Source organism: Jaculus jaculus, chromosome 17 (genome assembly GCF_020740685.1).
Source record: "Jaculus jaculus isolate mJacJac1 chromosome 17, mJacJac1.mat.Y.cur, whole genome shotgun sequence".
Taxonomy (NCBI): Eukaryota; Metazoa; Chordata; class Mammalia; order Rodentia; family Dipodidae; genus Jaculus; species Jaculus jaculus.
The window spans coordinates 19,918,128-19,930,965 of record NC_059118.1 but is presented as its reverse complement, the minus strand read 5'-3'; the positions used below and the strand labels follow the sequence as shown (position 1 = coordinate 19,930,965).

Here is a 12,838-nt window from a genome sequence, read left to right as displayed (position 1 = left end):
GGATGCTGGCTTTGAAGAACCTATGATTACCTACTACCCAAACCCCACGCCCAGAATACTGCCACACAAAGAACAGTAAATATCTGCTGAGAAAGGGACGGAGCTGAGGTTGTAAGAAGGCCTCTACCCCACTCCTTGTTTTTTTTGTTTGGGGGCTGGGGAAGAAATAGGCCTTGTGCATGCTAAGGACATGTTCCAACACTGAGCCCATCCCAGCTAGGTGGGTTAGAGAGATGGCTCAGTGGTTAAAGGCGCTTGCTTGCAAATCCTGCTGGCCTAGGTTCAACTCCCAGCAAGCAGACACAACAAGACAGAGAAAGAGTATGCCAAGACCTCCTATCGCTGCAAACGAACTCCAAATGTATGTGCCACTTCATGCACCTGGCTTTATGTGGGTACTGGGGAGCTTTGCAAGCAAGAGCCTTAACTGCTGAGCCTTTTCTCCAGCCCCAGTAAAAATATTTTTAGGGCTGGAGATATGGCTCAGCAGTTAAGGTGCTTGCCTATGAAGTCTAGTGACCCAGTATTCATGTAAGCCATATGCACAAGGTGACACATGTGCCTGGAGTTCATTTGCTGTGGCTAGAGGCCCTGGCATGTCCATTCTCTCTCTCTCTCCTTTTCCCCCTCTCTCAAATAAATAAAAATAAAATATTTTTAGGAAATAAAATAAAGCTAGAAGCCGGGCGTAGTGGCACACACCTTTAGTCCCAGCACTTGGGAGGCAGAGGTAGGAGGATTGCCATGAGTTCAAGGCCACCCTGAGAATACAGAGTGAATTCCAGGTCAGCCTGGGATCCAGTGAGATACTACCTCGAAAAACCTTGAAAAACCAAAAAAATAAAAAATAAAGCTAGGAACCCTGCCATGTTAGCTAAGACAAGGTAGGTAATAGGCAAGGAGAAAAAGATGACCTTTCAAACTCCTCCTGGGGCTCCCTCACCTAGACTGCCATGGCAGGGCCTGTTGATCTCCACTAATGTTCTGCCCCCCAGCATGGACTCAGACCTACCCACGGACTCTTTCTGAGTTGAAGAGGCATACTAAGAGGAAAGAATCACAGGACTCAGATCCCAATGGGCAGGACCCAGGTCCTGACCATGATGCTGTGAGCACCCTCCAGCCCACAGCTCACTGTTTGACTCACTTCCACAGGCACCCTGCTGGAGCCTCAGCTCCTAGCTGACTATCCAGGGCACAGCATTGCCTCACTAGCCACCACTTGAGAGCTCAGTGACTTTCACCCACAGACCTCCAACCTGCAGCTCCCCAGGATCCTCTTCAGTTCCAGCTGAAACAACTGCCTATTCTGGAAGCCTCTACGTTGAACTGCAAGAGGATAAGCCTGGTGCCTCTTTCCCCACTCACACCACTGCTGTCATAGCATTGTCAGGTCAAGAACAAGCGTCAAACATGAAGCTGGCAAGGGTGCAGAGGGATCTGCCCAGCGGCACACTTCGATTCGTACAGAGCTTCGCAAACCAGCTGATCCTCGGAAGCCCTCTTTCAGACACAAGACTAAGGCATCCTCTGGATTGAAGAATCTTACATGGAGGTGTCTGAGTTGAAATAAGGGAGAGATCCAACCCCAAACTGCCAGACACAAGGTACCTCAGCACTACCTCTAGTTCCCAATCCAGAGCAGTTTGAGAAACAGAATCTGAGGTCTCTTTCCCCTTTAAGCCATTAGTAGAGAAATTACAGCCAATCCAAATGTCCCAGAACTTGGCATCTAAGATTCCCCTTATAGGCATATTCTTTCTTCTAGTTCTCTCTCCAGTTAGACAAAGAAAGAGCCAAATCTGACTTCTGGAGCCTGCCTGCCACAGGTCATCATGTGAAAGGAAGATTCTGTCTTCCTAAACTTGAGGAAAGATGCTCAAGTCATTTTACAAGTGTCTTTCCCTGAGAACTCCTGGAACTTAAGAGACCTGAAGAAAGTATTTTACAGACAAGATTCTGGTCCTTTTTGGGAGGGAGAGCAGGCAGGCATGGAGGTGTGGCTGGTTAGGCCAGTCTAACACTCTTAATAATCCTCATCAACTGCCACAGGGAGTCATGGACCAAGTCCCATGCTAGGGACATTTTACACACAGACCCACAAATGGGACCTCAGGTTTCATCAGTCCAGATTGCTCCATGTGCTTAAAGCACTCTTTAAACACTTAATGAGACTGGTTCTACTCTGAGGTGATTTGGGGACCATTACTGTGGGCTCACATACAGACCCCAGCTCTTGTGTAGGCTTACAATGTCAATGAAGCCAATTTCCCTCCAGCAGCTGCAAGAACCTTTGTGGGACTCAGGGAGTAGGCTCTTCTTATCCCAGAGGCCATCCCCTTGGATTCCAGTCAAGCAGCCTGACCAGGCTAGGGCTTTTCTACATAGATGCTCTTGTGGTACTTGGGAGAGCCCTCACAGCCTGGAGCCCCCTAGTAGTTTACTGGGAAAAAGGCAGAATTCCAGCTCTTACAGCTCAGTCTGCTAAGCTGAAGAAGGCTGGCCAGAGAGCCAGAGGCTGTCTCTCAGATCGCCATCCCTTCCAGAATTCCCAAAGGGACCTGACAAACATTTCTCTTTGGGCTCCTTACAGTGACCCCAAGGTCCTTGCTGTCCCATGAGATCAAATCTTGCCCCTGCTCAGGCACATCTGCAGCTGCCAGGATGGTAACTGCCCTCCATTCTTCTGACTTAAAGCTCCTGACTAAGAACCATACACCCTTCCCTCCCCTCCCCCTGGCAGCAGGACCCTGGGCTTCTCTTATCCCTCCTGAAAACAGAATGCTGACGGCTGCTGTCATTCCATTTGAAGAACCTTCACAGAAATCCCAGACAGAGAGAAACAGGCGCGTGTGCGCACAGTCAAAGGCAGCCAGCTGTCAGAGCTGGGAGAGAGCCACAAGCGCTGGAGTCTCATTAGTAGCCTCCTCTCTGACCACAGGGCAGTGGGAAGAAGGCAGGGATGGAGGCAGCCTCACACTCTTCTCATTGTCTCCTGTGCTGAAAGGTGCAGGACAGGGCCACCCCCTCTGGAATGCAGCTATGACCAGCCAACCTCTTCATCTCTACCTCAGCTTAGTTCCCCAGGATCCAAAACCAGGGGTGACCCCACCCTGACATGGAAGCAAGCTGAGTGTCTTGAACTATTCCTCCTTTGCAGGCAGCCTGGCATCTCACTCTCCCAGCTGGTGGTCGCATCCACACAAGCTTGCCTCTTAGACATCTCTGGGAGAAGCCCCTTCCCCCTCCACCCCCCCATAAACCCCTAGCATCCTAACCCTGCCCCCACCCCAAGAGAGCACAGCTGACAGGCTCCCACAAGAGGAGGAGGGAGGAGGCAGGGCTCTCATCAAAGAGGTGACGTCAAAACCAGGCAACTTGTGAAGCTGTCAGGGGCCGGGAAATTTGGACAAAGGTGTCTAAAAATAAATCCCTGAAGCCAGGGAAAGGCTTTGGTGGCTGAGTCGCTTGCCACCATGCCACGCGCCACGCGCCCTGTCCTGAGGTCTGGAAGCGAGGAAGTTCTTCCTGGGGATCCTCCAGCTTAGCCCTCGAGGTTGAAGACTGCACAGACAAGATGTAAGACACCGTATGTGTCTTCCCTTGAAGGGAATGAGTTAGAATGCCCCTGAGGTGGCATGCTAAGTAGGCCTGGGTCACTGGTGTCTCCCTTCCTGTCCCAATGTCAGCCCATTTCCCCACTTCCAGGGGCAACCTTAGCCCTGGCAAGCACATCCTTTTCAGCACTGCACCAGGCTCCCACCTCTAGCTCACAAAGGAAACAAACTTGTCTTCCCACCCCGACGCTGTACCATCCTGACACCACAGCACAGTCGCCCTGCCCTCCCTCCTCTCTCCAGCTCTGCCTACTTTACCATCAAGGCCACAGCTGGAGACCTGGGGCTCGTTGACTAAGTCCCCAGCCCTGACACCACTTACACCTTCTTATCAGGGCACATGAGGTCTGATTTCCATTACTGACACCATGTCCCAGGCTGTTAAGAAGAACAAAATTGGGCTGGAGAGATGGCTTAGTGGTTAAGCACTTGCCTGTGAAGCCTAAGGGCCCCAGTTTGAGGCTCGATTCCCCAGGACCCACGTTAGCCAGATGCACAAGGGGGCGCACGCATCTGGAGCTCGTTTGCAGTGGCGGGAGGCCCTGGTGTGCCCATTCTCTCTCTCTCTCTCTCTACCTCTTTCTCTGTTGCTCTCAAATAAATAAATAAAAATGAACAAAAATTTTTAAATAAAAAAGAAGAACAAAATTGCAAGGCTCCTCTGAGTCTGTCAAGCTCCTACTCACGCTCATTCTCTTGTCCTATGCACAGCCCTTGCTACCACAAGCTGTCCACTGCCCACCGCCCACCTGGCCTCACACAGGCTAGGAGATACAAAGTAGCCTCTCAAGCCAAATGTTGTCAACAAGCTGATGGCCCCTAAAATGACTCTAGCCCAGACCCTTTTAAACATCAGACTTGACACACATCACTGCTTCTCAAGCTGGCCCCCCACATATCCAGATGTCTCTCAGGCAGCTTCACTGACACGGCCCAGAGCTGGTTTCTCTCAACTCAAATGCCTTTTCAGCTCCCCACAGTTCAGTGAAAAGCACCATTATGCACTTACCTAACTACCCAGGGGGAAAAAAAAAGGCACACAGCTGTGACACTCCCATACCCTCCCTCTCCCAACTGCCACCCCACAGGTATACCACAAAACAAATCTCCACATCACAAATCTCTATGCTGATCTGTATCTCTATAGTCACCGGCCTAGCACAAGCTCTGTCATTTCCACAGAGATTCCGGACAGATTCTGAACCAACCTGCTCAGTGTTTGCACAGATGGTTCCACATGAACACTACAATGACCACCACTGCACTGATTGTGTGTGTGCACACACACAACACATGCACACACTGGGAATTAAACCTCAGACATACTAGGTAATCTTTTCTCTATCACTGAGATTTATTCTTTTTTTTTTTTGAGACAAGCTCAGTCTCATTACATAGCCCAGGTTAGCCTCAAACTCCTTTTTGTTTGTTTTTGAGCTACGGCCTTACTTTAGCCCAGGCTGACCTGGAATTCACTATGTAATCTCAGGGTGGTCTCGAACTCACAGCAATCCTCCAACCTCAGCCTCTCAAATGTTGGGATTAAAGGTGTGCACCACCACACCAGGCTCATGGCCTCAAACTCTTGATCTTCTTGCCTCAGCCTCCCAAGCAGCTAGGATTACAGATGTGTGCTGTCATGCTCTCCTGCGTTTAGATCAAACCTATGCTCCTTGCTGGAAATGGTGGTGTATGCCTGTAGTACTAGAGGGAGATCAGGAATTCAAGGTTGTCCTTGGTCACACAGTGAGTTCTAAGCCAGCCTAGCTACAAAAGAACCTCTTCAAAACAAACAAAACCTGGGCTAAAGAGATGGTTTAGTGGTTGAGGGCTTGTCTGTGAAGCCTAAGGACCCAAGTTCGAGGCTCAATTCCCCAGAACCCACGTTAGCCAGATGCACAAGGGGGCACATGTGTCTGAAGTTTGTTAGCAGTGGTTGGAGGCCCTGGCGTGCCCATTCTCTCTCTAATTGCATCTTTCCCTCTCTGTTGCTCTCAAATAAATAAATAAATAAAAATAAACAACAAAAAAACTAGACTAAACTAAACCTATGCTCCGTACACCTGGCTCTGCTTAGAATGCTCTTAGCTCCTTTTCAAAGGCTCTACAAGGATTCCACCTTGAAATGGCCTCTTCTGACAGGCTGTAGCTGCCCACTCTGCCCAACTAGGGTCCCCCTAACTTTTTTTCACCCTGCTCTTTCCTACCATGCATTCCATGCTTATTAATTATTTTCATCATGTCACTGTAAATGCCTCTTTCATTCACTGGTGCTCCACACTGCCAATAAACAATCACATGCAAGCTCAAACTACAATTATTTCTACCACCCAAGATTATGAAGCACTTTAAAGAGAAGGGAGGTACAACAATGCAAAAGTTTAAAACCTCTGTACACAGGGCTGGAGAGATGGCTTAGCAGTTAAGCGCTCGCCTGTGAAGCCTAAGGATCCCGGTTCGAGGCTCGGTTCCCCAGGCCCCACATTAGCCAGATGCACAAGTGGGTGCACGTGTCTGGAGTTCGTTTGCAGTGGCTGGAAGCCCTGGCGTGCCCATTCTCTCTCTCTCCCTCTATCTGTCTTTCTCTCTGTGTCTGTCGTTCTCAAATAAATAAATAAAAAATGAACAAAAAATATTAAAAAAATAAATAAATAAAACCTCTGTAGACAGAGACTCCGGTCAGATCTACCGAGGGTAAAACCTCTGCAGACACAGAGACCCTCATCAGGCGGGTTCTGCTCCTTCCTTTAGGCAGGCTGGGCAGCTGGCATTGCTTCACCAATACCAGCTACCCCACTGAGGAGGCCCCTCAGTTGAATGGGGGCAGGGATAAAGGAACCAACACATGATGTATCCATACAAAGTATGTGAAGAAAGGAAGGAAGGAAAGAGGGGAGGGGAGGGGAGGAAAGGGAGGAGAGGAAATGGAGGGGAGGGAGAAAAAGGGAGGAGGGGGAGGGGAGGGGAGGAAAGGGAAGGAGGGTAAAGAAGGGGAAGGGAAGGATGGAGGAGGGGAGGGAAATGAAAAGGAGAGGAAGGATGGGGAAGTGAAGGAGGGGGAGGGGAGGGAGAGGAAGAAGAGGAGGGAGGGAGAGGAAGAGGAGGAGGGAGGGAGAGGAGAAAGAAGGGGAAGGAAGAAAAAGGGAAGGAGGGGGAGGGGAGGGAGGGGAAGAGAGGGGAGAGAAAGGAAAAGGGGGAAGGGAAGGAAAGGGGAGGAGGGGAGGGGAGGGAAGAGAAGGGAGGGGAAGGAAGGGAAAGGGAAGGAGGGGAAGGGAAGGAAGGGGAAAGAAGAGGAAAGGGAAGGAAGGGAAAGGGAAGGAGGGGGAGGGGAGGAGAGGGAAAGAAAAAGGAGGGGAAGAAAGGGGAAATGAAGGAGGGGGAAGGAAGGAAGGAAAATAGAAGGAGGGGAGGGGATGGGATGAAAAGGAAAAGGATGGGAAGAAGGGGAAGTGAAGGAGGGTGAGGGAAGGAAAGGGAAGGGAGGGGAAGAAAGGAGAAGGGAAGGAGGGGGAGGGGAGGGAGGGAAAGGAAGGGGAGGGAAGGGATGGGAAGAAGGGGAAGGGAGGAAAAGGGAAGGAGGGGGAGGGGAAGAAGGGAGAAAAGAAGGGAAGGAAAGGGAAGAAAGAGGAAGGGAGGAGAAGGAAGGGGGAAAGGGGGAAGGGAAAGGACGGGGGAAGTAAGGGGAAGGGAGGGAAAGGGAAAGAGGGGGAGGCGAGGGAAAGCAAAGGAGGGGAATAAAGGGGAAATGAAGGAGGGGGAGGGAAGAGAGGGGAAGGAAGGGGAGGAAAGGGATGGGAAGAAGGGGAAGGGAAGGATAGGGAAGGAGGGAGAGGAGAAAGAGGGGGGAGGGGAAGGAGGGGGAGGGAGGAGAAGAGAAGGAAGAGGAAGGGAGGGGAAGGAAGGGAAAGGGAAGGAGGGAAGGGGAAGGGATGGGGGAAGGGAAAGGAAGGGGGAAGTAAGGGAAAAGGAGGGAAAGGGAAGGAGGGGAGGGGAGGGAAAGCAAAGGAGGGGAAGGGGAAGTGAAGGAGGGGAAGGGAAGGAGGGGGAGAAGAAAGGAAGAAGGGGGAGGGGAGGGGAGAAGGAGGGGCAAGAAAGAGATGCCAATCTCTCTAGTTCCTGAAGCACCTGATCCATGAGGGCCTCTTGAGTACTGCTCTTCCAAAGCTACTTCTTCCTCCCTGCCTGGCCAGTCCTCCCAGTTCTTACCCAAGGGACTTGGCTGACCACTCCCCACACACATAATACAGCTATGTCTCACCTTGATGTAGGTGTCCAAAGCAGGATGGACTCGGCGGGCAGCCAACCAGATAGACAGGGGAGTGGTGTAAGGGAAGCTGGCTGTCACCACATGACTAGGTGCTGGGAAGGAGAATATCTTGAAGCCAAATTTCTGATAGAGGTGGATAAGCTCAGGGGAGGGCGACTCCTCTCCTTCACTCAGGATGCTGCCCACTGCACAGCGGCACTTCTCGGGAGGCACCTACGGAGGCAGAGCAGGAGGTCAGAGCAGGGCTAAGGAAGGAGGCCCTATGGCCTCACTGTGACTGTACCAGCTCAGGCCCAGAGAACCACCTGCTCTAGCTGGGCACACAGCTCCAGACACCAGGAGAGAGCTGGTCATCTTCCTACCAAAACCCATCTGTGGCTGATGCCTATGCATCCTCCTACAGGACTCTCATCCAAACCTTCAACAAACATTACAAGCCCCATTTTGGACACCTAGGAGTCATGGTGAGGAATGAGACATGGTGTCTGCTCTCCAGAGGCCAGGAGAAGGAAGGACAGACAGCATGTTTAAGCCATTACTCTTCATACAGCTCATCATCAATAGCACTGCTCAGGGGCCTACCCATCTCCAGATGTGACCTTCTGTCAGCCCCCATGCTCCCAAGGTCTCCAGCAGGACTGCAGGCAGCTGACCTTGAGGTCTGGATATAGCACAGCCCAATTAGCTCACTTCCCTCCCAGCTCCCAGAAGAGTATGTTTTACTGGCAGAGAAATGGCAGGCAAGGGAGTAGAATCAAGAAGTAGGGATGAGAAAAAGCCCACAGCTGTCTTCCTGGTCAAGTCCTACAAAAACAAGAATAGGTATGTATACAGTTGAATACACAGGGTAGAGGCCATGGTGGAGACTTGGCCTCTGCTATAGAGAGGCTGTGGAAGGTGTTGGTCAGGATGTAAAAGCACGCAGAATACTGGGTCAACAAAAAAGTCTAAGAAGGAAGAGCTGGGCATGGTGGCGCATGCCTTTAATCCCAGCATTCAGGAGGCAGAGGTAGGAGGACCACTGTGAGTTCGAGGCTACCTTGAGACTACATAGTGAATTCCAAGTCAGCCTGAGCTAGAGTAAGACCTTACCTCGAGAAACCAAAACCAAACAAACAAATAAGTTTGAGAAGGAATCTCTTCCCAGGGTCACAAAGGTAGGACTAAGCTCTAGACCTCTTCTAACCCATGCCCCATGCTGGGACCTGCCTGACTTCCCAAATCCATTTTGAGAACTAAGCCCCCAAACTGCTGGTTATTCCCATCTCTCAGTCCCAAATGACTGTTCTGTCCACTATGTTCCTACCCCTTCCATTTCTTCCTCTACTATCTCCCAGCAACCCCAGCAAGATGGGGCTCTTATGTGAGTCTTCAAAACACTTCCCAGGATCAACCCACAGCCTACAGGGCCAGTTCTCACTTCTGGCATCAAGTGACTTTAGTTTGTCCCACTTCCTGTTTCCCATGTCTATTTTCCTGCCATCTAGATCTGTAGCAGTCCTTGGCTAGGTTCCCAGGAGAAGTTGTTCCTGAACCCAGGGATATATCACAGATCTTATACATCTATTCTGTGTTTTTATTTTCTAGGTAGGGTATCACTTTAGCCCAGGATGACCTGGAACTCACCTTGTAGCTCCAGGATGGCCTCAAACCCACAGCAATACTCCTACTTCGGCCTCCAATTGCTGGGATTAAAGGTATATACTACCATGCCTAGCTGACCCTACTCTGGTTTTTTGGCTTTGGTTTTTCAAGGTAGGGTTTCACTCTAGTCCAGGCTGACCTGGAGTTTACTAAGTAGTCTCAGGATGGCCTCAAACTCAGCAATCCCCCTAACTCAGCCTCCAGAGTGCTCGGATTAAAGGTGTGTGCCACTACACGTAGCAGAGAGAGAGAGAGAGTGGGTGCACCAGGGCCTCTGGCCACTGCAAATTAGCTCCAGATGCATGTTACACTTTGTGCTTCTGGCTTTATGTGGGTACTGGGGAATGAAACTTAGGCTGTGAGGCTTTGCAGGTAAACACCTTAGCCAGTGAGATATCTCTCCAGCCCTATTCAGTGTTTTGTTTGTTTGTTTTGCTTTTTGTTGTTATGCTTGGTTTTTGACTGTTTCTTTTTCAGGCAAGGTCTCACTCTACCTCAAGCTAGCCTGGAACTCACCCCATTCTCCTACAGTCTTCAGAGCACTGGGATTACAAGCACCAGCCACCACTCTTAGCTTTCAATCCTGAGTTTTGCTCAATCTGCAGACTCCCCTTTCTCCCTACCTGGAGGCTATTAGCCTCTAAATCTAAACAGACCACTCTTTCAACTTCCACACATTTTCCTCCCAAGCCCACCTTCCCAGAACTTATACCCTTAAGTCCTGTCAGCAAACCTCTGGGGACTTTCTTGGCCCTGATATACAACCCCCCCCACACACACACTCTGAACGACCTTCCCCTGCCTTAGAATTACTTTTTTCCAGAGACCTGGTCATCCAGGGATGAGCCCACTCTCAAGTCTCTGGTCCTTTGCTGCTCCCTTAAATCTTATGGCATCACATCTAGCTCAGAACTTTAGTACCAGGAACTACCGTGCAGTAGTCATGACTATAGCTAGAGGAAGGCTGGCCAGGATGTGAATCATAAGTCATGTGATCCAGACCCTTGGCTTCTTTGAGAACCAATTCTTTGATATTTGCTTAGACTTTTCATATTAAAGGACATAATTCACAGGGCTTGGCTAAGGCCCAGCATTCATGAAGTAGTCCATAAGTGTCCCAACTATCCGTTGGCCTAGAATGTCTATCTGCCCTAACTTCTGAATAAAGTTCCTTCCTGTACATCATTCCGATTCAAATACCCTCTTACCCACCCCCACCCCCCACACAAATAGGGTCTTACTTCAGCCCAAGCTGACTTGGAAGTCACCCTAGTTCTGGGCTGGCCTCAACTCACAGTGATCCTCCTACCTCTGACTCCAGAGTGCTGGAATTAAAGGTGTGTGCCACCATGCCTGGCTTCAAATGCCCTCTTGGAGCGCCTTTCAGGATGGCTAGATGACACGACATCTCCCCCCCCAATATTTACTATAAGCACTAGCTTAAAATCAACCCTACTTGTAGCCTGAAGCTGTTTCCATTCCACCCCACAGCAAAGGAAACTGCTGCAGTACCACATCTTGTCTCTAGATGGTGCACCTGCACCGCTTACACCCCAAGACTTACAAAATAGCCAAGCAGAGGTTCTTACAGGCTCCTGTACTGACAGGCCAAAGGGCCTTGGAGACCATAAAAGCTATCTGCATGTCCCTGACCCTAGCAACCTATGTCAAACAAAAATGAAGCCATCCAAAATAGATTAAAGGGAGAAACTGGTGCAAAGTCATGTGATCTCGTCTCTATCCCCTGTCTGCCTGGATTTGGATTCTAGTCTTTCTTGGGACCACTTCAGCAGCCTCCATGGAACTCCCACCCTCTTTAGTCTCCAAAAAAACATGAGAACTCATGTGACTAGAACCTCTCAATAGCTCCCAGTTCATCTCCAGTACAACTAAACTTCCAAGTCCAGTAAGCAATACATGGCACTGCTCAGACTGGACCATACACACTCGTCTCAAGACAGGCACCAGTAGGCCTGACGGTGGACACACACCGAGTATCTACGTGGCAGGAGGAGGGACAGGCCCAGGCTCTGGCCCAGCCCACCGTGCCAGCCTCCTCTCCCACCACACCCCTGCACACGCCCACATGAACTATTTGTAGCCACACATGCCACGTCTTCTCACGCTGCCTCACATTTCTGTAAGTGACTTCCTCTGCCTAAAATGCCCTTCTTCAACCTATGCATCTTCTGCCTGAGAAACTCCTATCCATCCTGCAAGACGCAGCTCAACTCTCCGCTGAAAGCCTTCTGTCACTCTGCTGAAGCTGACCCTCCTCTTGGACCCCAGCACTCACCAAGGTGGCATGCCTTGAACTGCATGGTAATGAAGCTTTCCCCATCTCCCCAACACTCCAGACCTCAAAGCAGAAAGGTCTAAGATCTTTTCCACACACAAACTCTTTGGGCATACTCAGTGATGTTGCACAAACCTCCTCCTCTTCCATCCAGAGAAAGGAAAGAGCTGTCCACAATGGAGGGAGGTAGCAAATCTGGAGGCAGGGCTCCTAAGATCCTGGGATTGTGTAAGAAATGCAAGAGCTCTCTTGCTGCCTGAGGAACACCCCTAATTCCATAAGTGAGGTCCCTTCAAAAAGCCTACAGCCTGCTAAGTAGTGATATGACAAGCCAGAGCAGATGAACCAGGCCGCAGCAAGGAGACTGGACAACTAATAAGATATTCCAAGGAGTGGCAAGGCTGGTCCATCAGCAGAGAAAGCATTCCCTGTCCTCCCAGGAGAGCCCAGGTCCATCTCTAGGAGAATGACCTATCCAAAATATCCAAGAAGACACAGAAGGTATGTCTGTCCACATGGCAAGAGACACCATTCACTTTGGTTCAATGCAGCATCTTTATTTGAGCTTGGCCACAAGATAAAAGCCTGCCTCTCTAACCTACCTGCTCCTGTTCTACTCAGATTAGCTATTTCTTTGGGTATCTGAGACCAGAACAAAAGCTGGAGTAAACGGCACCAGCCAGGGCCCACCCAGGGAGACAGGGAATGGCCAGACCTACCATCACTTACTTTCAGTAAAGGAAAGCCTACCCCAGGAACTGCCTTCAAAGCAAGACTACCAGGAAAGAGACAAAGGCATGTCAGACCTCAACACATCTCTTTTCAGGTTGCAGTTTCCTGAATCCCAATACTGAAAAGAGGACAATCTGTTTGGGGCCTCAGGTTTCCAGATATGAACTGAACCTGAGGCTGGCTCTACTACCGCTATTAGAAAAGTCTCTGACAACCCTGTGGTATGAGGCACAGTGAAGAGAGCTACCTTACTTACCTGGCCAAGACCTCACTGTGTCTAAG

At 50.2% G+C, this 12,838-nt stretch overlaps 1 protein-coding gene across 2 annotated transcripts in view; it reads right to left on the bottom strand.

Annotated features, from left to right (window-relative positions):
- The window catches only part of Tex264 (testis expressed 264, ER-phagy receptor), a 34,671-nt gene that overhangs the window by 12,139 nt on the left and 9,694 nt on the right, over window positions 1–12,838 (bottom strand). For both annotated transcript variants that reach the window (XM_045136340.1, XM_045136341.1), the window contains exon 4: window positions 7,876–8,097. In XM_045136340.1, coding sequence (XP_044992275.1) covers window positions 7,876–8,097 — 222 coding nt within the window. The remainder of the gene's footprint in view (window positions 1–7,875; window positions 8,098–12,838) is intronic.